We start from the raw sequence: 26,183 nt of genomic DNA, 5'->3' as shown, positions 1-26,183 counted from the left end.
AGGGGCGGCTTCTGGCATAGGCGACATAGGCGGTTGCATATGGCACAAAATGGTGAGAGGGCGGCACAAGAGACTGATTTATCATGACATGACACATGCAATATAAACCAATATATTCACATCACAACATCATCTTCTAAATCCGGGGACGCACCGGAGATAGAAGAGCCTTGAAGCGCCATGAAAGCTGTCAGCCTCCTTTACGAGCCCATGTTAAATAATTGGGCTGTTCTCACCGGCAGTGTAGAGCCGGGAAGCTCCGCAGCCGGCTCGCGATCTGCAGCGATGGTATCGGGGTCTGTTCTATTTTTTTTCGCATGCGCGGCCAACTCTGGTCGGAAAACACACTGAATATCGATTTTAAACGATATAAGTGATATTATATACATAATTAAATATACATCCCATAATTTCGATTTCTACGCTGTTCTGGAGTTTCATTTCAAGCACATACTCTCTTGTGGGGGTTGGCGTCTACAGGCTTGTGTAGATCAGTCACCTGTGAACACCATCATCATTTACCCCTGAACCAGTGGGAGAAATGCGCTCCCTGTGTGAACAGGCAGGTGGCTTCTTGCACAGAATCTGTGCTTCCGCATCAGGTGAGTCCCTGACGTACAAGCTGCAGTGTTAGACCTATGTGTGAGACTGTGTGTGCATCTGTATGCAGTCCAAAAGTTCTTGGGGATGCATGACAATATGCATGTGTATAGGGGGGCGCCATTCTGAAATCTTGCCTAGGGCGCCAACATTGCCAGGGCTGGCCATTCTCCATGGTGTCGCCATCCGGTGGGGAAGAGGAGAACCAGTGGGGGCTGCTGGGAACACAGCAGCGATCTGGCAGAAGGAAAAACCAGTCGCTGCGCTGCTTCACCGACTCAGAGCTGAAAGGAAGCAGAGAAAGATGTTTACATTTCAATGTTGGAACCTGGTATTTGAGAACTTCAGTTTGGCCTACATGTGTAGTCAAAAGCCTGAGGCCACATGTCTCTTTGTTCTTGAGAAAACCAGAGCCACCAGAACTCAGTTTCCCAGGGTGCCTCAACTTCACACAGAGGTGTCAACACTGACTGGAGACACAAGGGTCAACCCCTATTGGTCACTCCCGGCCCCATAACCTGTGAGGTCACCGGGCCAATATAAGGCCAGGTCTCCCCCTCTTCATTCTCTTTCCATGCAATCCCTCCGAGGGGAAAGGTCTGGCTTGTCCAACTGCTCTTCTTCGATTCCTCAACTCAACGCAACTCACCTATCCCACAGTTGACAGTGATCTAATGTTTAAAAGACCACTTTTAAAAGTCTTAGTTTCCTGTGTTGTTTCAGAGGTTGTGTTAATTTGTATTCAATTTTTGTGTGGAGTTCTCGTTCTGTTAGTGTTTAATTTACAGAATTTAATCGGACGGTGAACAGACACAATCTCTACGGGGTTGTTTGACTGATCCAGAGGGAGCGCAGAGAAGTGTTTAGCACTGCAGCTCTTCTTCCTGGTCCCAACTATGGGTTGTCATGTAATAGACTGAGTAATATTCCTAGATAAGAGAGCTGCTCCATCCCAAGTGGGATGACCGCGTCTCTCCTAACAAGACCAGGTTTCCTCCAAAAAGTTTGACAATTATCTACAAAGCCCGGAACCGTCTACAGGACAGCACCTGATCAGCCAGCGGGAAGAAGACAACATGCTGCTCAACATGTCCTCACCTGCTGTGTAAGGGAGTGGGCCAGAGGAAACTACAGTGTCCGACATAGTTTTTGCAAAAGCACACAACGACTCAACATTAACTTTAGTGATCTCCGACATACGAAGGGTTGGGATTTTAAATATTAGCTTCTCTGTGTATGTGAAGAACTGAAACTCTAAACAATAAAGCAGGAGGTGGGCCATGAACAGTTTGGGATCAGATATAAGGCCTTCACACAAATTACTAATAATAACCTTTTCCTTCCTAGTGTTTAATCATGAAATTAGCTAGAAATGTGTGTGCGTCACAACGCTGGTCAGTCTCACACCTGTCTTGATAAAAGGTCTGAGTGATATTGTTTGTATCGTTGTTTCGAATGTTTACACAAACAGAACATACAGCAGGAACACAATATTCTTTACTCCAAGGAAAACTCCATTGGCCTACAATGTGTCAGCTGTGTCAAGGCTGGTCATGAAATGAACATTTTGCTTAGTAACTATCCGAGGAGGAGCGGAACAGAGTGGCTCCTTGTCACTTCCTGGATTCCAGTGCCAAGAGGCGTGGGACTACGCCTGTGCACTATCGAGGAAGAACCAAGGAAGACTTCCCCTCATCATTGACCAAGCAAGTTCTACCTACTGTTATAAGTATTATGGAAAGTTAAATACGTAGACATTTTTATATGTTTTGTAGGTTAGCATTAACTTAATCCTGAAATTGTTTATTCTATGAGAATATTTGTTTTGTTTTTATTAATGCAAAAGATTTTAGGGGAAAAATAGAAGAAAAACTAATGACATGAAATCTGAAAATAATCTTGTGAATTATGAAAAACAGTAGAAATATTTATTAGTTTATTTATTAATTATGAAAAACTGATCAGATTTATTTTTCTCCAGTGAATTTAATATGTTTCCGCAGTTTTCTTTATTTATATTGTTGAGCATAATCTTCTTAAATTAATTCTCTTTGTGGACAATCTCTATGTAACCCAAAGGGAACACTTCAGAGACATATATATATAATAGTATTAAAAAATACTGGGGAATTTGTAATTATTCAAAATAAAAAGATTCATCAGTTCCTTTGTGAAACATTCAAACTGAATAACATCACTCACGTCTGAGACGTCACTGTTAGAAAACAACAAATATCCGTTTGACCAAAACTTGAGGAAGTTAAATATCTTAATGATCTGGTCTTGAGGAACTAGACGTCTTCTTAGAACCTTCAGCACATTTGAGTCTGACAGGAAAGATTAGAACAGTTTTCGAGCTGGTGTCTGACAAAACTAAATTTATTTACAAATGTATCCTCACTGATTGTCCCACAGCAGAAAAATGGATGAAGCTGAAGTTCTTTACTCTGATATTAAGTTCACAAGAGAGAGGGGTGGAGAGGGTGACTTTTACAGTATTATACTGAATTCTGAGTGAACACATTGTTTTATATTATTATTATTATTATGACTAATTTTATATGTTAAAACAGTGAGTTGTTCATTTGGAAATTGTTCATTGTCATCAGTCTTTCACTCGGTGCACTTGACTTCCCTGTTTCACTATTCAGTAAAACTGAATTGTCCAGAAGTCTCCAGGATTCGTCCCTTGTGTTTTTCTGTTTGACAGAAAGATGAACACTTTTACCAGCAGAACATAAATGTACATATTTGTATATTTTTGTGTTGCAGTGACCACACCCTCTACAGATGAACCCAATTATTCCAACATCAATTACTGAGAAACTCAGCGACCTGGTGGGTGATGAACTGCACGGAACTATTTTAACAATCGTATCACAAGTTTTTCAAAGGAAAAGAACGACAAAAACAAATATCATTATTGATTTTAATTTCTTCTGGTTTTTGATTGTTGATTCTGAAGACACCACTGAGGACCTTAAGATCTTTTCAATATTGTCTGATTTTGTATTATAGGATAAATTTATCTGCAGATCAAATGAAAATGGACCTTTGTTAGTTGTAGCCATATTGTTGTGTTACTAAAGTAAAAATAACATCCTGTTCTAAACCTTGAATTCTACTTGAAAGATTAAGAGATTGTGTGACATCTGTCTGCATGTGTTTCCTGTACAAAGTTTTGTGGATAAGTCAGTGGTGTGAAAAAAAAAAAAAGAAATGAGTAAGTGACCGTCAGAGAAATATTTATAGACAAATGCAAAGAAACAGTCGAGCCTTCTACTTCCTGTCGGCTACACTCACTCCTGGTTTTTAAAAATTCATCTTTAATCTGTTAGGGTTGATTTCTGTTGGTCGTTGGTCGACTGTAAAAACAAAAGACATGAAAGTGGGACTTCATCTTTAAAGTCTGTTATGAATATTAGACATTTATCTCCATCGTCTTTCTCTTCTGCTGTTGAACAGGCTCCAAACAACCTGCAGCATCAAACAGGCGATCGGGGGTCACATCGGAGCGAGTGGCCCTGCTGGTCCTCAGTGTTCTCCTGGCAGCTGCAGTCATAGCTCTTGGTGTAACCCGTGAGTTTGATTCCTAGAAGTACATTTTGCAGAATAAGTCATAAAATCTATCCAAACACTTCTTGAAATTAAAACTTTTACTTTTAGATGTTTCTTTGTGTAGATGTAAAATCAACAAATGGAATTTAACAACATTTCAAGTTAATGATTCTCCTGCTCGTCATCAAGAACTGACTCATTTATCAAATGAAGGTTTAACCTTTACTGATGAGATTGTCTTTTACTAATCAGTTTATGAGAATACTCAAACCATAAAGAATCTCCAAAAGTTTTAAGATGAGGCAAAAAATCTCACAGGTAAACTTCTTCATTTTGTTTCTGAAGTTTTTAAAGTTTCATCCGCAGCAAGGTCACTTTCTCTTAAAGTAGTTTCTTCACATTTCTGCTTCTTCTCGGTTCAGACGATTCTGATGAACGACTGATGAAAGTTACATTTTGTTTAACAGAAATACTCAATAAGAGAGAACCGTGCAAAGTGGAGCAGACACTTCAAACTCCTTCAGTAAGAGGTAAGTCAGAAGTCAGTAAGTTTACACATCTTCGGCCGAAAATTAAAAACAAACCTCTTCCGAACATACCTTAAATAAAAACTAAAAAAAAACACTAACAACTTTTGAAACTAACACTTTAGTAGCACGTAAATGGCACTTATTTATAGCACTTTGTAGTTTTGCTTTATTTTGAAGAAATTGTACTTTCTTGATTCTTGTTGTTCTGGGTCTGTACCCTCGGGGTTGAATGCACTTAATGTAAGTCGCTTTGGATAAAGGCGTCAGCTAAATGAAATGTAATGTAAAGTAAGTCACACATTAGCTTCTCCTGATGATGATTAAAGAAACAGTGAAGGACTGATGGATACAGTCACTTCAGCTGTGTCTCAGTTCAGCGGCTGCATCCTTCAGAGCACGCGGTCGACCCGACCCACGAAGGAGGCTTCAGTTCTGTTACCTGTCAACAGAACTGAAGTTAAACAAGATGAGAAATTGTTTAAGCTCCTTTGGTTTATTTTAACATTTGTCCCATTAGATTTTCAGGTTAAATTAAAGCATGATAACGAGAAGCATCAGACGTCTAAACGCCTGCCAGCTCCATCAACCTTTTGAAAAAGGGTTTGTCTCCTGAGTGCAATGCATTCTGGGAAAGGTTGGGACAGGAAGGATCCACCCGTTGGAGCCTTTGTTTCTCTGGGTTAGACGGAGGCATTTGTCGGCCCCATTTGAAGGAGCCTCTGATATGAGACAGCGTAGTCACTGCCCCTGGATTAAGACTCAGCTAATGACTGTAACTGCAGTTGCAGAATAGCTGCCTTGCTCAAGGGCAGTGTACCACCACCCTCTCAAACTCAAATTTTCGTCAGTCTTTCAAAACTCTTCACATTCAAAGTCACTCCAGCTTCCAGATCTAAAGTAACCAGTGATGTCCTTTGCTGTTATCTCTCCAAAGATGAAACATGTCCGAGGTGCGAGGACGGCTGGGAGCCACATGGAGGAAAGTGCTACTTCTTCTCCTCCGTTACTTTAAACTGGACTCAGAGTAGAACACAATGCAAATCAATGGGAGGAGACCTGGTTGTGATAAACAACAGAGAGGAGCAGGTATAAAACACTGCTGCAGGTTGATGTTCTCATATCTTATCACATCGTCACAGATAAATCACCTTCTTCTCTTCAGAGATTACTGCAGACTGGAGTGATGGGAAAAATGAAAGAACTTGAGGACAAGTTCTGGATCGGACTGACAGACTCAAAGAACGAGGGTGAATGGCTTTGGGTGGACGACACACGACTGAATACAAGGTTTGTTATTGAGAAAACACTTTTTGTGATCGACGTCAGTATGAAGGTTTTCATGGATCCGGTTCTGTGTTTCCCAGTTGGCAGTTTTGGGTTGGTAAGGACCCAGACAACTGGAATGGGACGAATCCTGATGGAACGACCAATCCTGATGGAGAGGACTGTGTGACGATGGGGGAGAAAAATGGAGCCACGGACCTGAAAACCTGGAACGATAAATCCTGCAAATCAGTTCAAAAAAGTATTTGTGAGAAACCAGAAAAAGCATGAGCCTGAATCCAGTTGGATCAGATTGAGCTCGAGTCCTCAGCCACTTTCACAAACTGAGGCATGATGCTTTATTAATGAAGATCTTCTCCAGACATAAACAACTTTGAATAATATCCAGAGTCTCATATGTTCTTCAGTTTCCTTGTTATTTTAAATTGACGTCTACTCCTCCCTCCTATCAAATCTATGAATATTAAAGATTATATATAATATCTCCTTCTTTCCTGTTGAGTCTATTCTGAGTGTTTTTGTGAGAAACTACAGATTGAGAACATCTCAACCTCCTTGGGAAAAATGTTAACTGGCATTTATTAATGTGGTGAGAAGTTATTTTGAGTCATTTTCTCATAGACTTCTATAGAAACAACCAGTGGAGTCGCCCTCTGCTGGTCGGTTGAGAGAATACAAGTTTCAGGCTTCTCTCTACTGACCTGGAATCAGTTCTTATTTACACTCAATAGTTTTTTTTATCTTAAAATATGAATAAAGACATATAGTTTCGGTGCGGGTGAGGCACAGATCCAAGTCTTTCTCTATCCTGACAGTGGAATGACAATCAAACATAACTTTTCAGAATTTTCTTCTTTATTCCAAATGAAATGACGCAGATCTCAGGTCACAACTGAAAGTGTTGACATTCAACCAAAGACTGTATATATAAATGGACGTAGGGTCCGTGACATCACCCGTTGGTTTCTGCAGAGTGAAAATGAGGCTAGTAGGAGGCGTTCACCCAGCGCCATCTTGCCGGTGCTGACTCCTCCTAGTTCCTGGCTAACCAATAAATGGGCAAGGAGCAGGAGCGCGAGTGAAGATGGACAACTGAGCGACGCCCACAGAGCTCAATGTGTCCTGGTTAGCTCAGGCTAAGGAGCTAGGCTACCCGCTGCTGCTAACCGGCTAGCGCTGCGCTGTTGCTGGTTCCGGATTGTAGTGATCTTTACCATGAACTAGAGGTAAGTAACCTTGAAACTACACAACAACAAAACCTATTGCTTTATCTATCATCATATGCTAACATGCCTCAAGTGGTTTTTAACATGTTTTTGTTATAAAAGTTACCGTTTATTTAACATGTCTAATGAACAGATTGAAGCAAGTTAACTACAGAGATGAGTGTTTGTTTGTGACTTGATTTTTATTTAAAAAGTTAATTAATCAATACGCTACATGTGTCAGTTGCATGTGATAGTAACTTTATGTTTCACAAATGTTGGTATAACCACCATTACTATTGCCACCAAGTTTATTTAGCTGGTTATGGAATTTTAGAGTGTATTAGACAGTTTAGATATGATAATAATCTCCACAGACCAGTGTTGTAAACAGTTCTCATATTAATTATATAATTATGTTTTCACACTGAGGGAAGTGGAGAGACTTGATGTGGACTGTTATCAACAGCTCTGTGGGAGATTATCACCTTGAATATTACAGATGAGGTAGAAAGACATTTTATCTATTTTTAAAATGTTTTATTTCTTTCAGTACTTTTATCCAAAGCGACTTTCAATTTGTGCATTTAACCATGAGGGTAGAAACCCAGAGCATCGGTTCTGTCTGAAATCTGTGGTGCTTCCACCTGCTGAACAGAGAATAAACTGTAAGAACCAGTTTTTGCTGGAACATACACAACACAAAACATTCTTTAACAGTGAGTTTCTTCTTTTCATTAGATGAAGCACTGCAGCACCTGATGTCCTCAGCAGCAACATGGTGGAGATCTGATTTACAGGCTGGTCAACATGAGGACGACCTGCTTCATCTGCACAACACTTCATGTTTTCCTCCCTTAAATAAAGATGGCCGGGAACTGTTTAGAGTTGGCAGTCATTGCTAAGAGGCGTGGATAACAGAGTTAATTTCTTCATTCATTATGGTTGGTTAAAAAAATGAACACTGTTTGTCTTTTACTTTCTGATTTGATAGACTTTAGATAAGAACCCAATGTTTTATTTTTCTTATTTCCAATAAGAGACAGAACACGGTCAGCGTCCCTAATAAAATGACAGGAAACATCAAAGTATGGCATTATTGTAGAGGAAGTGTTACTTATGAACAAAGTTTGTATTCTTATTTTCTGTGGATATTCAACTATGTATTTAAATATGCTTTCAGATTAAACGGTGCACTACCAAGACAATGAATGTACAGTATGGAGTTCTTCCACGTTAAAGGTATCAAATATATAATTTAATATATAATGTATTATGTGCAATACTTTGCTTTGATTGTTTGTAAGTAATGAAAACAGATCTGTACGTGGTGTCAGTGTTGAAGTGATGACTCTCAGTGTTCAGTCTGGTTGGATTCCAGTTGTGTCTCATGTTGGACAACCTAGAGGAACATTCAACACAAATACACAGATATGTAAAGTCTTACATGTGCCAGGTTAACTCCTTAACAGAGTTTTATATGGTAAAAATACAAGTTTATTACTTCGAAGTTCATCAGATTTTAATTATTACAGCTTAGGAAATAGGTGGTGGACATCAGCCTCAGGTTCTCTATGAGACTGTCTATTCTAGTAAAGTTACACTTCCCATAATTTATTTATATGTGAAAAAAATACATTAATATGCATGTCCACTTATTTAACACAGTAATTCAGTAAAGTCTGCCTAAGATTAACGATGTAAAAACTGAATGTAGCAGACACGTTTAGTTTTCACTGTAACACGTTACAACACATCAGAACCAACACACACTTATTATCCAGACACACACATTCTCCTGTCTCAGATGCATCCTCATAAACTCTCACGCTTCTCTCTGCTGGTTGGACCGGCTCATGTCGGTGTGTGTCGGTAACAACTCCCGTACGGTCCCGTTATCATCGCCATTACTGCAGTATCTTGCCTGCGGGCTAGCGGAGCTAAGCTAACAAGCCAGGTACAGAGACACCGATACCTTCAAATCACTATGAACACATAAATAAAATACTAAACTTTACTTACCACAGAAACGGGAGCGCAGACGTCTTTAACTTGTCCGTCAGGAGAACAAGTTGAACATCAAACCGTGTTATTCATCCGATATGTGAGTGAAACCCTCTCCACAGACTCAGGTCGTGCGCAGTGACGAGGATTAGCCTGTTAGCTGAGGTGAAGCCGAGCAGGCGGGAGGCTAGGAGCTGCAGTCATCGCACTGACTGTGACGTCAATTGAATTTTAATCCTCTATATCGTTGAAACGAGTGAGTAACAAAAAAATCACCCCCCTCAGAGTTATCATGTCTAAAACCGTGTTTTGAACCAGGCTGTAAACAGGTTTAATTCTGCTCTAGAGTCTGGCTTTTTAACATCCTTCTTGGAGCCCGCCTCCAGTGGCCACCCAGTGAACTGCAGCTTTTTACACTTCCGTATTGGCCTCATTGCTCAGCCCAGGATGTTGCCCCTGGCATTGAACCGACTAAATGGAAAAATTTAATAAAACATGAATGTGCAGCGACTGGAGAGAAGTTAATTGTGTCAGAACCAGATGTCTTGATGAAGATGTCTCTTCTTTAGAGTTTCTATCAGAAAGAATGTCTTTAACAACTATAACAGGACAAAATTCTTACCTGCAGCTCTCGGACTGTGAGTTTTCGAGCGAGCATGGCCTCCAGGGTATCACCATCCAGAGGGGAAGAGGAGAACCAGTGGGGGCTGCTGGGAAAACAGCAGCGATGTTGCCAAAGGAAAAACCAGTCGCTGCGCTGTTTCCCCGACTTAGAGCTGAAAGGAAGCAGAGAAAGACGTTTACATTTCAATGTTGGGACCTGGTATTTGGGAACTTCAGTTCGGCCTACATGTGTAGTCAAAAGCCTAAAGCCACATGTCTCTTTGTTCCGGAGAAATCAGAGCCTCAAGAACTCCGTCTCCCAGGGTGCCTCAACGTCACACAGAGGTGTGAAAACTGATCGGAGACACAAGGGTCAACCACTATTGGTCACTCTGGGCCCCATGACCTGTGAGGTCATCGGGCCAATATAAGGCTGAGTCCCCCCCTCTTCATTCTCTTTTCACAGAGCAAGGGAAACCTCTTCCAATCCAAGCTCTACCAACCTTCAAGCAGTAGCACGATGTCCTGCCGGAGAAATTCAAACAGCAACTGAGCTGCATCGCACAACAGAACCACAAAGGGAGGAGCCACAAAACCAGCAAGACGACTTCACAGAACCTCGAACAGCACATCAACTTTGTTTCCCTTTCCATGGACGTTTAACACAACTGGTCTTAATAATCATACTAGGCTAAGCCAAGACTATTTATTCGATTCCTTGTGATGTTTATAAGTTTGATATGAGTTGCTGCGATATTTAGGTTAAAAGTTATTTGAAATTCATGTTAGTTATGCTCCTTCGTCTTTCCTTGCAGTCCTCTAGTAAATTTCTCTAATTTGGCACCAACACAGACACACGCATATCTCAAAACCAATCTCTCTGACCCCCGCTACATGTTGTTGGGAAATGTTTTTTGTGAAACTAAAGTCCTTCTCTTAGGCCTTCATGAGTAGTCAAAACCTGAAACCACATGGTCTTTGTTCAGGAGCAAGCCTCCCGAACTCAGTCTCCCAGGGTGCAACAGGTTCCATTGTTCTGGACAACTTCACACAGAGGTGGGAAAATCCACAAGGGTCAACTCCAATTGGTCACTCTGGCCCCATGACCTGTGAGGTCACCAGGCCAATATAAGGCCACTTCTGCCCCAATTCATCATTCTCTTTCCATCAACCCTCCAAGGACAGCAGGCAGCCAACCTTTTCTCCTGCTTCGTCGAGGGGGGGGCCGGGCTACTCCAGCTCACATCTTCTCTTCCCACCCAACAACCGGAGGTCAGAGGTGCAGCTTCCAACTCATCTCTTCAAGGAAACCTTCATGCATCTTAAGCTTTTCCAAACTCCTAGCAGCGACTCGATGTCATGCAGTTAAGATTCAATGAGCAACCGAGCCCCACAGCTCGACAGAACCATGAACGCAGAACCTTACGACCAGCCCGGAGTCTTCACAGAATTGCGAACGGAAATGCAACTTCCTTTTCCCCTTTCCAAGGATCAGTAGCATAATCTGGGCTTAATAATGATACTAGACTAAGCAAGACTGTTTATTTGATTCTGTGTGAAGTTTATTTGTCTGATATGTGTTGTGGGATTGTGATTACAAGTTATTTGAAAGTTAATGTTGGTAAGGCCCTTCACAGGCTTCCTTTGTGGGTCTCTGACTTTTTTATTCTCTGATTAACATTTCTGCAGAAACACACATAGTCTTCACCTTACTTATCTCATCCCCAACTTCAGAAGAAGGGCGGGGGCTGTTAACTTTAGGAAGGGGTCAGCGACCATTTTGAAAGCATGCTAATCAAGGTGTGAACTGTGGCAAGCAACCATTTTGAGAGAACCTGATTTACATAGACAAAGACACACACACTCACATACACATCTTTGTTTAGTTAATACGTTTGTTAGTAATCTGTGTTGTTTATACTTTTACTACTTAAACTACTAGGTTCATAATAAATGTTTTCTTTCACAAATGCTCTTTCATTAATGTTGCAAAATGAATTTTGCCAACCTCTACACTATCAAAAACTCCATAACCTTCACTGTTCATTATATAATCTTTTATAGTAAATATTGAGATTTCTAATTGAACTAGATCTAAATGAGACTATTTTTTCCCTTCCTTTGAAGGGTGGTGCCCCGAGAGAACTTTAACCAACTAAAGTTATGATTTAATAATAATATTTCAAATATTAATGTTTTATATTTTATTTTGATAACTAAATTTAATGACTGCCTTAAGGCACAGCATTGTATGGTATCACTTTTAACGCATTATTGCACAACAATGTCGTAAACATTCCAAAGGGGGGGGCCGTTATCTTGAGTGGCCAACCGCCATTTTGGAAGCACGCTGACTCACACAGATACACACACTCATACTCACAAACAAATCTTTATTTAGTAAGTACACCGTTAGTATTTCGTTTTTTTGTACTTCAATATATTCATAATAAATATTTTTCTTTCACAAATGTTTTTTCATAATGCTGAATAAGTGAATTTTGGTGGTGCCCCGAGGTAACTTTAATCAATTAAAGTTAAAATGTAATATTAATATTTTTTATGTTAATATTAAATATTTTATTTTGATAACAAATTTATTGTATGCCAAAAGGTAGACCATTTCATGCATTATTATTATCATCACGGTTGTGTCTTCACAGTCGTGTTGGTACCTGGCTGAGCTTCAGTGGATGTGGGCGGTAGAAGCACAGGGAAGTGGTCCGGGTGTGGTTCAGGTTGGTTCTGGTGCAGCAGGTGAGCTGGGTGAAGGACAGCTGGTGGTGCTGCTCCTTCGTGGTGAAGCCAAAGTCCTCGCAGCAGAAGAAGAGCAGGAGGTTGAGGAGGACGATGGGGGAGTACGCCCCCAACTGGACGTAACCTGACGGGGGGAACAAACAGGATCTCTGAGCAGATCCGAGTTGATCTGAGACAGAAAATAAAAGATAAAGACCTGGACTCGGACTCACCAGCGGCTGAGTCCCGTCAACTGAGGCGCGCGTTGATTGGACAAAACTCACTGGACGCTTCATTGTGTAACATCTGAACAAGGAGTCATTCCGGAATGTTAAATATGTAAAAAGGTTTATAGGTTTTGTACGTAAGCGTAAACTTAGTCCTGAAATTGTTTATTCTATAAGAAAATTTGTTTTGTTTTATTTTTTATAAATGAAAAAGATCATTTCCTTTTTATTTGAGTGAAAATCTGAAAATAATCTTGTGAATTATGAAAAACAGTCGAATTATTTACGAATTTATTCATGAATAATAAAAGAAGGGAAGATTTATTTTTCTCCAGTGAATTTAATAATTTTCCACAGTTTTCATTGTTTATTTTGTTGAGCATAATCTTCTTAATTTAATTATCTTTGTGGACAAACTCTATATAACCCAAAGGGAACACTACAGAGTAATGTATATAATTGTATTAAAAAATACTGCGAAATTTGTAATTATTCGAAATAAACAACTTCTTCACTTCCTTTGTGAAACATTCAAACTGAATAACATCACTCACGTCTGAGACGTCACTGTTAGAAAACAACAAATATACGTTTGACCAAAACTTGAGGAAGTGAAATATCTTCAAGATCTGGTCTTGAGGAACTACACATCATCTTAGAGCCTTCAGCACATTTGAGTCTGACAGTTTTCGAGCTGGTGTCTGAGAAAACTAAATTTATTTCCAAATTTATCCTCACTGATTGTCCCACAGCAAGAAAATGGCTGAAGCTGAAGTTCTTTATAATATTAAGTCCACAAGAGCGAGGGGAAACACAGATGGTGAGTTTTAAAGTATAATACTGAATTCCGAGTGTGCACATTGTTTTATATTATTATTCATTTGAGATGTTAAAACAGTGAGTTGTTCATTTGGAAATTGTTCATTTTCATCAGTCTTTGAATCGGTGCACTTGATTTCCCTGTTTTTCCTTTTTGTAAAAATGAAACATGCCAGAAGTCTCCAGGATTCGTCCCTTGTGTTTTTCTGTTTGACAGAAACATGAAAACTTTTACCAGCAGAAAATAAATGTACATATTTGTATATTTTTGTGTTGCAGTGGCCACACCCTCTACAGATGAACCCACATATTGCAACATCAATTACTCAGAAACTCAGCGACCTGGTGGGTGATAAACTGCACAGAACTATTTTAACAATCGTGTCACAAGTTTTTAAAGGAAATTACCCAAAAAAATATTCTGCCGGTTTTTGATTGTTGATTCTAAAGACACCACAAATGACCTTAAGACCTTTTCATTATTTTCTGACTTTGTATCATAGGAAAAATAATGAGCAGATCAAATGATAATGGACATAAGTTAGTTGCAGCCATATTGTTGTGTATACTGAAGTAAAAATAACATTCCTGTCCTAAACCTTGAGTTCAATCACATAATAAAATGTGTTTTCTACTTTTAATTGATTTTACCCTCATGTAAATTACATCAGTTTAAAGCCACTTCTTGATTAAAATGTTATTTCAATTCTATTTAAAAGATTAAGAGAAAGTGTAAAAAACGATCTGCGTGTGTTTCCTGTACAAAGATGAGAGGATGGTCAGTGGTGTGAAAAAAAAAAAAAATGAGGAAGTGACAGAGAAATATTTATCGTCATCTCCAAAGAAACAGTTGAGCCTTCTACTTCCTGTCGGCTACACTCGCTCCTGGTTTTTAAAAATTCATCTTTAATCTGTTAGGGTTGATTTCTGTTGGTCGTTGGTCGACTGTAAAAACAAAAGACATGAAAGTGGGACTTCATCTTTAAAGACTGTTATGAATATTAGACATTTATCTCCATCTTTCTCTTCTGCTGTTGAACAGGCTCCAAACAACCTGCAGCATCAAACAGGCGATCGGGGGTCACATCGGAGCGAGTGGCCCTGCTGGTCCTCAGTGTTCTCCTGGCAGCTGCAGTCATAGCTCTTGGTGTAACCCGTGAGTTTGATTCCTAGAAGAACATTTCTCAGAACAAGTCATAAAATCTGTCCAAACACTTCTTCAAACTAAAACTTTTGCTTTTAGATGTTTGTTTGTGTTGATGTAAAACCAACAAATGGAATTTAACAACATTTCAAGTTAATGATTCTCCTGCTCGTCATCAAGAACTGACTCGTTTATCAAATGAAGGTTTAACCTTTACTGATGAGATTGTCTTTTTCAAATCAGTTCATGAGAATACTCAAACCATAAAGAATCTCCAAAAGCTTGAAGATGAGGCAAAAAATCTCACAGGTAAACTTCTTCACTTTGTTTCTGAAGGTTTTAAGGTTTCATCCGCAGCAAGGTCACTTTCTCTTAAAGTAGTTTCTTCACATTTCTCTGGGTTAGACGGAGGCATTTGTCGGCCCCATTTGAAGGAGCCTCTGATATGGGACAGCGTAGTCACTGCCCCTGGATTAAGACTCAGCTATTGACTGTAACTGCAGTTGCAGAATAGCTGCCTTGCTCAAAGGCAGTGTACCACCACCCTCTCAAACTCAAATTTCCAAATTCAAAGTCACTGCAGCTTCCAGATCTAAAGTAACCAGTGATTTCCTTTGCTGTTATCTCTCCAAAGATGCAACATGTCCGAGGTGCGAGGACGGCTGGGAGCCACATGGAGGAAAGTGCTACTTCTTCTCCTCGGTTACTTTAACCTGGAATGAGAGTAGAAAACAATGCAAATCAATGAGAGGAGACCTGGTTGTGATAAACAGCAGAGAGGAGCAGGTATAAAACACTGCTGCAGGTCGATGTTCTCATATCTTATCACATCGTCACAGATAAATCACCTTCTGCTCTTCAGAGATTCCTGCAGACTAGACTGAGAGGAAAAATGGAAAACGATGAGGACAAGTTCTGGATCGGACTGACAGACTCAAAGAAAGAGGATGAATGGCTTTGGGTGGACAAAACACGACTGGATCAAAGGTTTGTTATTGAGAAAAAACTTTTTGTCATCGACGTCAGTATGAAGGTTTTCATGGATCCGATTCTGTGTTTCCCAGTTGGCAGTTTTGGCTTGGCAAGGAGCCAGACAATTGGAATGGGGAAAATCCTGATGGAGAGAACTGTGTGAGGATGGGTGAGAAAGACGGAGCTGAGGACCTGAAGACCTGGAACGATCAATCCTGCAAATCAGTTCAAAAAAGTATTTGTGAGAAACCAGAAAAAGCATGAGCCTGAATCCAGTTGGATCAGATTGAGCTCGAGTCCTCAGCCACTTTCACAAACTGAGGCATGAAGCTTTATTAATGAAGATCTTCTCCAGACATAAATAAATTTGAATAATATCTAGAGTCTCATATGTTCTTCAGTTTCCTTGTTATTTTAAATTGACGTCTACTCCTCCCTCATGTAAAATCTATGAATATTAAATATTATATATAATATCTCCTTCTTTCCTGTTGAGTCTATTCTGAGTGTTTGTGTGAGAAACTAGAGATTGAGAACATCTCAACCTCCTCAGGAAAAATGTTTACTGACATTTATTAATGTGGTGAGAAGTTATTTTGAGTCATTTTCTCATAGACTTCTATAGAAACAACCAGTGGAGTCGCCCTCTGCTGGTCGGTTGAGAGAATACAAGTTTCAGGCACTTATTCATTGACTTCTCTCTACAGACCTGGAGTCAGTTCTTATTTACTCTCAATAGTTTTACCTTAAAACATGAATGAAGAAATATGGTTTCGCTGCGGGTGAAGCAGAGATCCAAGTCTTTCTCTATCCGGAGAGATGGGAAGGAAAATCAAACATAACTTTTCAGAACTTTCTTCTTTATTCCAAATAAAATGACGCAGATCTCAGGTCAGAACTGAAAGTGTTGACATTCAACCGACTGAAAGGAAAAAAACAATAAAACATGAATGTGCAGCGACTGGAGAGAAGTTAACTGCGTCAGAACCGGAAGTCTTGATGAAGATGTCTTTTCTTCACCGTTTCTATCAGAAAGAATGTCTTTAACAACTAGAACAAGAACATGTGGACGTGGTGTCGTCTGTTGTCCGTTGGTCCGAAGCTCTGCTACCTTCTGTCCTGCAGCTCTCGGACTGGGAGGAGTCGAGCGAGCATGGCCTCCATGGTGTCCCCATCCAGTGGGGAAGAGGAGAACCAGTGGGGGCTGCTGGGAACACAGCAGCGATCTGGCCGAAGCAAAAACAAGTCGCTGCGCTGCTTCACCGACTCAGAGCTGAAAGGAAGCAGAGGAAGACGTTTACATTTCAGACAGGTCGTTACATCTGAACTGCTAAGGCGTCCTCTACTTAAAGTGCGAGTCAGACACTCACCACCTGGAGAGGTAGAACTCATAGAGTCTGACCGGGCAGTGGAGCGGGTTCTCCAGGTTCTCCATCATCTCCAGGACATTCTCCACGTTGTCTTTCTTGCGTTTTTTAGCAGGAACTCCGTCTGTGTCAGATAAACATGACAAAGCAAACACAAGAGGAGGTAATGAGATGTGATCTTCTTCATAACTGTTCTATCTTCACAGTCGTGTTGGTACCTGGCTGAGCTTCAGTGGATGTGGGCGGTAGAAGCGCAGGGAAGTGGTCCGGGTGTGGTTCAGGTTGGTTCTGGTGCAGCAGGTGAGCTGGGTGAAGGACAGCTGGCGGTGCTGCTCTACCGTGGTGAAGCCAAAGTACTTGCAGCAGAAGAAGAGTAGGGTGTTGAGGAGGACGATGGGGGAGTACGCCCCCAACTGTTTACAGTCCCAAAGAAACTCCTCCTCCACACGGGACTGGACGTAACCTGCCGGGGAGAACAAACAGGATCTCTGAGCAGATCCGAGTTGATCTGAGACAGAAAATAAAAGATAAAGACCTGGACCTGGACTCACCAAGGAATGATGAGACATGGACCAAGGAAGATCTCTTCTGACTCAGATCTGGACAAAGAAGTGGATCCAGGACTTTCTTTGATTTAGAGACATATTTAAAATTTTCACTGATTTCCCAGAGAATAATTTATGGATGTTGAAGAGATCTTTTTTCATCATTTGTGTTCTTATACTTTATTATTGTTGTGCAATAGTAGGAGTAGAATTGACGTTGGCTAATTATTAATAATCATGAAATATGATTATTAAAATAACAATTATTTCTTAAAAATAATCAAAAATGATAAAGCTATTAATTAAGAAATGTAACACATTTAATTAGAAATGATACGGTTATCCATTAATAATAGTTCAAATAATTAATGAAAACAATAAAATTATCAATTAAGAATAATACAAATCTGTAATCATTGCTTATTGTCGCGGGGCACCACCCTGGTTACAGGGACCAACGATACAATCTATAAATATCAGTCTCATAATGATAAATGTCAAATCAATAATCTCAATATTTAATATTAATAATTATTTAATTAACAGTGAAGGCTACTAAGTTCGAGCACAGGCAATCATAATCCAGCTGCAATCACATACACATGTACAAATAATCACAGAAATACAAATACTTTAAGTACAAAAGCATTTATTAAAAAGGGGAAATAAAGTTAATGTTATTCAATGATTCATCATTTTAACAAGCTCCGATATTTCAAAGATAAACACAGCAGCAGCACTTATCACAATTCAGAAAATACATGTAAAACCGGCGGTCTACCTATGTATGTCTGTCTCGGTGTGTGTGTGTGTGTCTGTGTCAAAGTGTCTCTCTGTGTGTGTGTGTGTCTATGTGTATGCATGTGAAATAAAGTTAGTGTTATTTAATGATTCATCATTTTAACAAACTCCCATATTTCAAAGATAACAACAGCAGCCGCTTATCACAATTTAGAAAAACACATGTATTAATCTATGTGTATCTGTGTGTGTGTATCTGTCTGTATCTATCAATGTGTCTCTGTGTCTGTGTGTCTGGGTGTGTGTGTGTGTGTGTGTGTGTGTGAGAGAGCGAGAGAGAGAGAGAGAAAAAGAAGAGGGCGTGGCGATGACGCAGTCACTTGGTGACGTCACATCTAAGATGGCGGCCGATCATGATTCGTGGAATCAAGGCCTAAAAACTCTCAAAATGGCAGATTGACTACAAAACAAGATGGCGGAGCCGTTATGAATTTAGAGCCAGAATGGGAAGAGAGGGAGAGAGGAGGCGTGGCAATAATAGATTCAAAATGGTGGTTTAACTTGCGTTATCCAAAATGGAGTCTATGTTAATGACACCATGTGGCCGGAGCTCACACTGGTGGTCGTCACATGAATTACACAAAGGGATTTTCAGACAAAGAGAATTCTTTGTCTCTGCTTTGGCGTTCGGCCGCATGGCTTCCAGATGTGTCCAGCCTCTCTGAATATAGATTTAACTATGTTACATGAACTGTATTCTAAATACAGATCGGATGTGTATATAGGTCGGTTTAGAAGGAGAGAGAGAGAGAGAGAGCATACAAGGAGGGAGCAAAGCTCTTAAAAGCACCGTCAGAGACAAGTTACATTTACTTTGACACTCAGCACCCAAGTGGCGTTGTGTGCTGAGGTTTGACCGGTAAAGTCTCTTTAAAGTTGTTCAAACGGTCACAATGAGCTGGAGACGCTGCTCACGGCGCTTAAAAACTGTGGCACAAGGCCGTAACCGGAAACCGGAAGTGGCGAGTCGCCGCTAAACATTAGAGACTCGGCGGTCTCATACAAAACAAATACATTCAAGTATTAAAACAATACGCTACGTATTAGATTAACATCTGCCCAGACAATAAAGCCTCTTACTGTACCACCCTCGCGGTGTGCGTGCGCGTCGGGCCAGTGAATCACGTGGTCTCTCAAACGGTCTTCGGCCGCTGGACCGGACAAACAGCGGATTTGCTCGTGCTGCTTCGATGGGATGAACGTCGTCCTTCTTCTTCAGGGATGTGGAGCTCGTGCTCCTCAGCGGAATGAATCTCGCGCTTCTGCAGGGGACGAACAGCGGTAACGCCGCTGTGGATTTGGAAAGAAAGTCTGTGATGCTCGACCGGCGAGCGAGTTCCTGTGCGCGGCCTCTTCAAGTTAAAATAACAAAAGTCCTTTTGAAAATAAAACGTCGACTGAATAAAGAAATAAAAGAAATGAAATAAAATAACTCTAGTTGCCCCCTTTAGCGACTAAATCAGCTGGGAGGCCCCGAAGGGGGCCTGGTGTTGTCTTCAGAGCAGGGTAAAATGGCAGCGATGTTTGGGGTCTCAGTGGTTTTGTTCTACCTGAGAGGTCCTCCTCCTTGAGGAGTTGGTCATAGGATGATGCTGGCTTTAAGCCAATTGAGTGTCAGAAATGGATCTGAGTGGGCGGGGCTTGGAACTGAGCAGGGGCTTCTGGGAAAACCCCAGGACATTTTTCCACCACCAGGGGGAGATTCTTGAGCCTGCAGGAGGATGTTTTCCCGCCCAAAGTTTAACAACCCTTTGTTCCTCTCGGCTCCAGTGTCTGCTGGCACCCCGCTGGGCTCTGGCCCAACAGTCCCCCTTTTGGTCTGGAGAGTGGGCTGTGACCCCGGTCTCCAGGGCAAACTATGGTCGAGAGTCCAGTGATAATCCATGAGAGGTAATCCTTGAGTGGAGTTGAAGCAGTGAAAGTTAGTTCATTATGAGGCAGAGAGGCATAAATGTCTTCGAGGCATGAGTCTAAACAGAGAGAGGTAATTGTCTGGGCAGACAGGCTAAATAACATATATTCTAAAACACGGCACACACTTTCAATTTCACATAATGCTTATCGGCAGTTATTGTTAAAATACCAATGAATTTCGGTGAAGAGTGAAATGAAAGAAAAGTGGAAACACGAACAGAAGAAAATGTTTGAGTAGGTGCTGGTGTTTTGAGGTAAACATGTGTGTTATCCTGTCAAACCAAAACATTTAGAACGGCGAGTCACGTTCTGTTGTTCGCTAATCTGTGAATTTATGATAAATCCTATTTCTAGGTTTTCAGATCTACAGATATTGGAATTTCACTGCCAAGACTGAATTGCCAAGTGTACCCGTGAGGGCTGCACAACCGTAGTGGTAACGACTTCAAAATCCTCAACGAGGTCTAAGGAGGTTCACTACCTGAACTACGTTATACAATTTACTGACAGAGGGTCTAAAGCATGCAGCTATTGATGGAGTGAGTGGTTTGAGCGTTTTGTTTTAAAGTTGGGATTTCTTCCCCCCCTTTTCAGATGTGGAGGTGAGAGGGGGTTTCTGGCAGCGCCTTGGTCCTTCCCCGTCATTGAAGTCATCTTTGTGAGTGGAGAAGGAGGGCGTCTGCTCCTAGTTTCGCCAACGGGGTTCAGTGTCTGGTCTCTCAGTGGAGCCTGGAGGAACACGTGGCACAATGTCTCTCATTGCTTCATCCACACATCTCCGTATTTACTCCTCTGTCCCAGGATGCATCCCATGTGTTGGATTTCGGTCACCACATCTATACTACTGGTACTGATAGGGTTTCCGTCTGTTCCAGCCCCTACTCCTCTGTTGAGAGGGATTCAGGTGCTGAGGTCGAAACTGTTTGTGGGGCTGGTTGAAATCCTCACCCCCTTGGTTTTGTGGGGCGCCCTGTTGGAAGGGTCGCTGTTCCTGGTTCTCTTTGCTGGGGTTCATCTTGGCGTGGGGAAAGTTGTCATCTTCCAGTGCCGGGTCCACATTTAGGTGGATTTGAACTGCCAGAACCACGGTGTCGTCTTCGTTGAACCCTCGGTTGTCTGGGTCGAAGCGATAAATGTCTTTTTTTTAGGGGCTCTAGCTGCCGGGTGCAGATTTCCTCTCTTTGAGGGGGTGCTGAGTCATCAGGGTCTTCTGAATTGTGTGTGCCACAGTATTCATCTTTGTGGCCACCATCTCTTGCACCGGGAGTGGAGGACAGTCCAGGACGCGACCGTGAGTCATGGTGCGCCCCTGCCTGAGTGGCAGACTGGGAAATCTCCTTCAGCCCTCCAGGACGGATTCCTTCCGTCGTTGTGGTGTGGGTCAGCATGGCTCCGTGCAGGATGTGTTCCTTCTGGCTGGAGTGGATGCTGTGTGTCCGCTGGAAAGGCATTTGGAGTGCCTCATAGCGGTCCCAGGTCACTGCACGTCTAGGGGTTGAGTCCGGCCCCCCCTTTGGTGTTGAGGGGGTTGGAGCGGTCGACTGCTGGGTGTGTCTGGCTCTCCAGAGCAAAGCTTCCTCTGCAAGAGGGTTGCGTAGCTGTGCTCGCAGCTTTTCTCCCAGTGTCTCTGTTCCGTTGGCTCCACCGGGAATGACGTCAGCTCCTGGCCCTGTCATCAGGGATATCAGCTCGAGGGGGGGCAGCTCTGTTTGACTGTGCCCCCCTTTCTGCTGACCTTTGACCTTCGCGTGCAGAGCTTCGTGCTCCTGCACCGCCTGGTCCTGTTCTGTGCGGGTCTCGATGATATGCCGCAGGTGGGAGTTTTTCTCCTGCTCCGCTCGACATGCTGCTTGCATGGCCTGGAGCTCCTTCACATGTTCTTGGGCCTGCAGCTCGGCTCTCTGCTGGTAGAGGAGTGTCAGTTGACCCAGAGCATGGGGTATTTTTGGATGCGGGCCAGTGGGGTTGATCAGGTGAATGGACAGTTCTTTAATCTTACGATCGCAGGTACTTAAATCATACTCACTCAACTCACTCACTTCATCACTAGAAAAATTGATCAGACTGGCGACTGTCTCTGACAGGTCGTCTGGTCTTGAGGGAGCCCTGCCCCAGTGTGGTCCATGCTACTCATCTTCTGAGTGCGCAAACACCTGGTGGGCTGCTCAAGCTTGCTTAGATAAAAGCGGACAAAAACTCAATTATAGCATTTCTATAAAAATTTGCTCAGACTGGCGACTGTCTCTGACAGGTCGTCTGGCCTTGAGGGAGCCCTTGCCCCAGGATGGTCCATCCTACTCATCTTCTGAGTGCGAAAAGAGCCTGGTGGGCCGCTCAAGCTTGCTTAGGTTAAAAGCGGATAAAAATTTAATAAACACTACACAAGATGCACAGGTGAGCTTCACTCTGTGTCTATATAGTAGCGCTATGTAGGATAGCTCGATGGCTCAATCCTTAAGACCTAGTTGGTTAACAAACAAGTCTCAACAAAACTAGTCTCTCAAATCTAGTTTGTTTCCTTAAAATTAAAAAGCATGCAGAAAATCTCCTATAAAAATATTACTAACCTACTGAAACGTAGTCAGCAACCAACCATAGCTATACACAACGCCTGCTTAGCAAAGGGAATTAAGAATAAAGAAAATTCAAAAAGAGAAATAAATTTCCAAAATTATTTTTCTCTTAAGAAAATTAATTATAATTATTGTGCATTGAGATGACACAACCACTAATATGCAATAAGCAGCCAACCACGGATACACAAGGCAATAGTATACCTGTTTGGCACAGGTGCAAAGGGATTACAAATAAAAAAATTCAAAGAGAAATAATTTTCCAAAATTATTTTTCTCTTTAAGAAATTAATCATAAATATTGTGCATCGCGAATACACAACCACCGATTGCACTCTGCAGCCAACCACAGATACGCAAGGCACGAGTATACCTGTGTTGCAAAGGTGCAGGGGAATTTAGAAAAAAAAAATTATTTGCAGAGAAATAACTTTCAAAATTATTTCTGGATCATTGTACACAGTATTATGATACAGCTGGAGTTAGATAGCCTCACGCAGGGGCACCATTTATGTTGCATGCGTGAAGCGTTCCGCCCTCACACGGGGATCCATTTATGTTGTGAGGGATAAAAAAAAAGTTTTGGAAGGAGAAAAAAAAAAATTAATTAATATCTTTTTCTTCAAAAATTAATTTCTGGGGGAAAATGAATCTGGATTATTGTACAGTATTATGATACAGCTGGAGTTAGAATGCCTCACACGGGGGCACCATTTATGTTGTGCAATAGTAGGAGTAGAATTGACGTTGGCTAATTATTAATAATCATGAAATATGATTATTAAAATAACAATTATTTCTTAAAAATAATCAAAAATGATAAAGCTATTAATTAAGAAATGTAACACATTTAATTAGAAATGATACGGTTATCCATTAATAATAGTTCAAATAATTAATGAAAACAATAAAATTATCAATTAAGAATAATACAAATCTGTAATCATTGCTTATTGTCGCGGGGCACCACCCTGGTTACAGGGACCAACGATACAATCTATAAATATCAGTCTCATAATGATAAATGTCAAATCAATAATCTCAATATTTAATATTAATAATTATTTAATTAACAGTGAAGGCTACTAAGTTCGAGCACAGGCAATCATAATCCAGCTGCAATCACATACACATGTACAAATAATCACAGAAATACAAATACTTTAAGTACAAAAGCATTTATTAAAAAGGGGAAATAAAGTTAATGTTATTCAATGATTCATCATTTTAACAAGCTCCGATATTTCAAAGATAAACACAGCAGCAGCACTTATCACAATTCAGAAAATACATGTAAAACCGGCGGTCTACCTATGTATGTCTGTCTCGGTGTGTGTGTGTGTGTCTGTGTCAAAGTGTCTCTCTGTGTGTGTGTGTGTCTATGTGTATGCATGTGAAATAAAGTTAGTGTTATTTAATGATTCATCATTTTAACAAACTCCCATATTTCAAAGATAACAACAGCAGCCGCTTATCACAATTTAGAAAAACACATGTATTCATCTATGTGTATCTGTGTGTGTGTATCTGTCTGTATCTATCAATGTGTCTCTGTGTCTGTGTGTCTGGGTGTGTGTGTGTGTGTGTGTGTGTGTGTGAGAGAGCGAGAGAGAGAGAGAGAAAAAGAAGAGGGCGTGGCGATGACGCAGTCACTTGGTGACGTCACATCTAAGATGGCGGCCGATCATGATTCGTGGAATCAAGGCCTAAAAACTCTCAAAATGGCGGATTGACTACAAAACAAGATGGCGGAGCCGTTATGAATTTAGAGCCAGAATGGGAAGAGAGGGAGAGAGGAGGCGTGGCAATAATAGATTCAAAATGGTGGTTTAACTTGCGTTATCCAAAATGGAGTCTATGTTAATGACACCATGTGGCCGGAGCTCACACTGGTGGTCGTCACATGAATTACACAAAGGGATTTTCAGACAAAGAGAATTCTTTGTCTCTGCTTTGGCGTTCGGCCGCATGGCTTCCAGATGTGTCCAGCCTCTCTGAATATAGATTTAACTATGTTACATGAACTGTATTCTAAATACAGATCGGATGTGTATATAGGTCGGTTTAGAAGGAGAGAGAGAGAGAGAGAGCATACAAGGAGGGAGCAAAGCTCTTAAAAGCACCGTCAGAGACAAGTTACATTTACTTTGACACTCAGCACCCAAGTGGCGTTGTGTGCTGAGGTTTGACCGGTAAAGTCTCTTTAAAGTTGTTCAAACGGTCACAATGAGCTGGAGACGCTGCTCACGGCGCTTAAAAACTGTGGCACAAGGCCGTAACCGGAAACCGGAAGTGGCGAGTCGCCGCTAAACATTAGAGACTCGGCGGTCTCATACAAAACAAATACATTCAAGTATTAAAACAATACGCTACGTATTAGATTAACATCTGCCCAGACAATAAAGCCTCTTACTGTACCACCCTCGCGGTGTGCGTGCGCGTCGGGCCAGTGAATCACGTGGTCTCTCAAACGGTCTTCGGCCGCTGGACCGGACAAACAGCGGATTTGCTCGTGCTGCTTCGATGGGATGAACGTCGTCCTTCTTCTTCAGGGATGTGGAGCTCGTGCTCCTCAGCGGAATGAATCTCGCGCTTCTGCAGGGGACGAACAGCGGTAACGCCGCTGTGGATTTGGAAAGAAAGTCTGTGATGCTCGACCGGCGAGCGAGTTCCTGTGCGCGGCCTCTTCAAGTTAAAATAACAAAAGTCCTTTTGAAAATAAAACGTCGACTGAATAAAGAAATAAAAGAAATGAAATAAAATAACTCTAGTTGCCCCCTTTAGCGACTAAATCAGCTGGGAGGCCCCGAAGGGGGCCTGGTGTTGTCTTCAGAGCAGGGTAAAATGGCAGCGATGTTTGGGGTCTCAGTGGTTTTGTTCTACCTGAGAGGTCCTCCTCCTTGAGGAGTTGGTCATAGGATGATGCTGGCTTTAAGCCAATTGAGTGTCAGAAATGGATCTGAGTGGGCGGGGCTTGGAACTGAGCAGGGGCTTCTGGGAAAACCCCAGGACATTTTTCCACCACCAGGGGGAGATTCTTGAGCCTGCAGGAGGATGTTTTCCCGCCCAAAGTTTAACAACCCTTTGTTCCTCTTGGCTCCAGTGTCTGCTGGCACCCCGCTGGGCTCTGGCCCAACATTATCTTCATAATAAATGTTTGTCTTTCACAAATATTTTTTCATTAATGTTGCATAAGTGAATGTTGCCAACCACTACAAGGTCAAGAACTCTGTATCCTTCAACTTAGCTAACTATCTATATGGTAATTTTGGTTATAGTTGAATTTAATTGTTAATCAGAG

The 26,183-nt window shown here is 41.5% G+C and overlaps 2 protein-coding genes across 3 annotated transcripts; both read left to right on the top strand.

Annotated features, from left to right (window-relative positions):
• Positions 1–541: 541 nt before the first annotated feature.
• On the top strand, positions 542–6,454 carry LOC128461442 (C-type lectin domain family 4 member E). The gene is made up of 7 exons (XM_053446368.1): positions 542–602; positions 3,424–3,438; positions 4,066–4,179; positions 4,626–4,688; positions 5,623–5,774; positions 5,851–5,975; positions 6,053–6,454. Exons 1-7 carry the CDS (start codon positions 542–544, stop codon positions 6,240–6,242), a joined length of 720 nt encoding a protein of 239 aa, XP_053302343.1. The 3' UTR covers positions 6,243–6,454.
• Positions 6,455–13,391: 6,937 nt separating this feature from the next.
• On the top strand, positions 13,392–16,158 carry LOC128461397 (C-type lectin domain family 4 member E). Of its 2 annotated transcripts, XM_053446319.1 has the most exons (7): positions 13,392–13,567; positions 13,846–13,911; positions 14,609–14,722; positions 14,954–15,019; positions 15,345–15,496; positions 15,573–15,697; positions 15,775–16,158. In XM_053446319.1, the coding sequence occupies exons 1-7, from the start codon at positions 13,507–13,509 to the stop codon at positions 15,944–15,946; spliced, it is 756 nt and encodes a 251-aa protein (XP_053302294.1). In that variant the 5' UTR covers positions 13,392–13,506; the 3' UTR covers positions 15,947–16,158. The 2 variants fall into 2 exon arrangements, with proteins under 2 accessions (XP_053302294.1, XP_053302295.1); XM_053446320.1 differs by lacking the exon at positions 14,954–15,019.
• The last annotated feature ends 10,025 nt before the right edge of the window (positions 16,159–26,183 follow it).

Source organism: Pleuronectes platessa, chromosome 18 (assembly GCF_947347685.1).
Source record: "Pleuronectes platessa chromosome 18, fPlePla1.1, whole genome shotgun sequence".
NCBI classification, from domain to species: domain Eukaryota; kingdom Metazoa; phylum Chordata; class Actinopteri; order Pleuronectiformes; family Pleuronectidae; genus Pleuronectes; species Pleuronectes platessa.
This window is presented reverse-complemented; position numbering and strand designations above follow the sequence as displayed.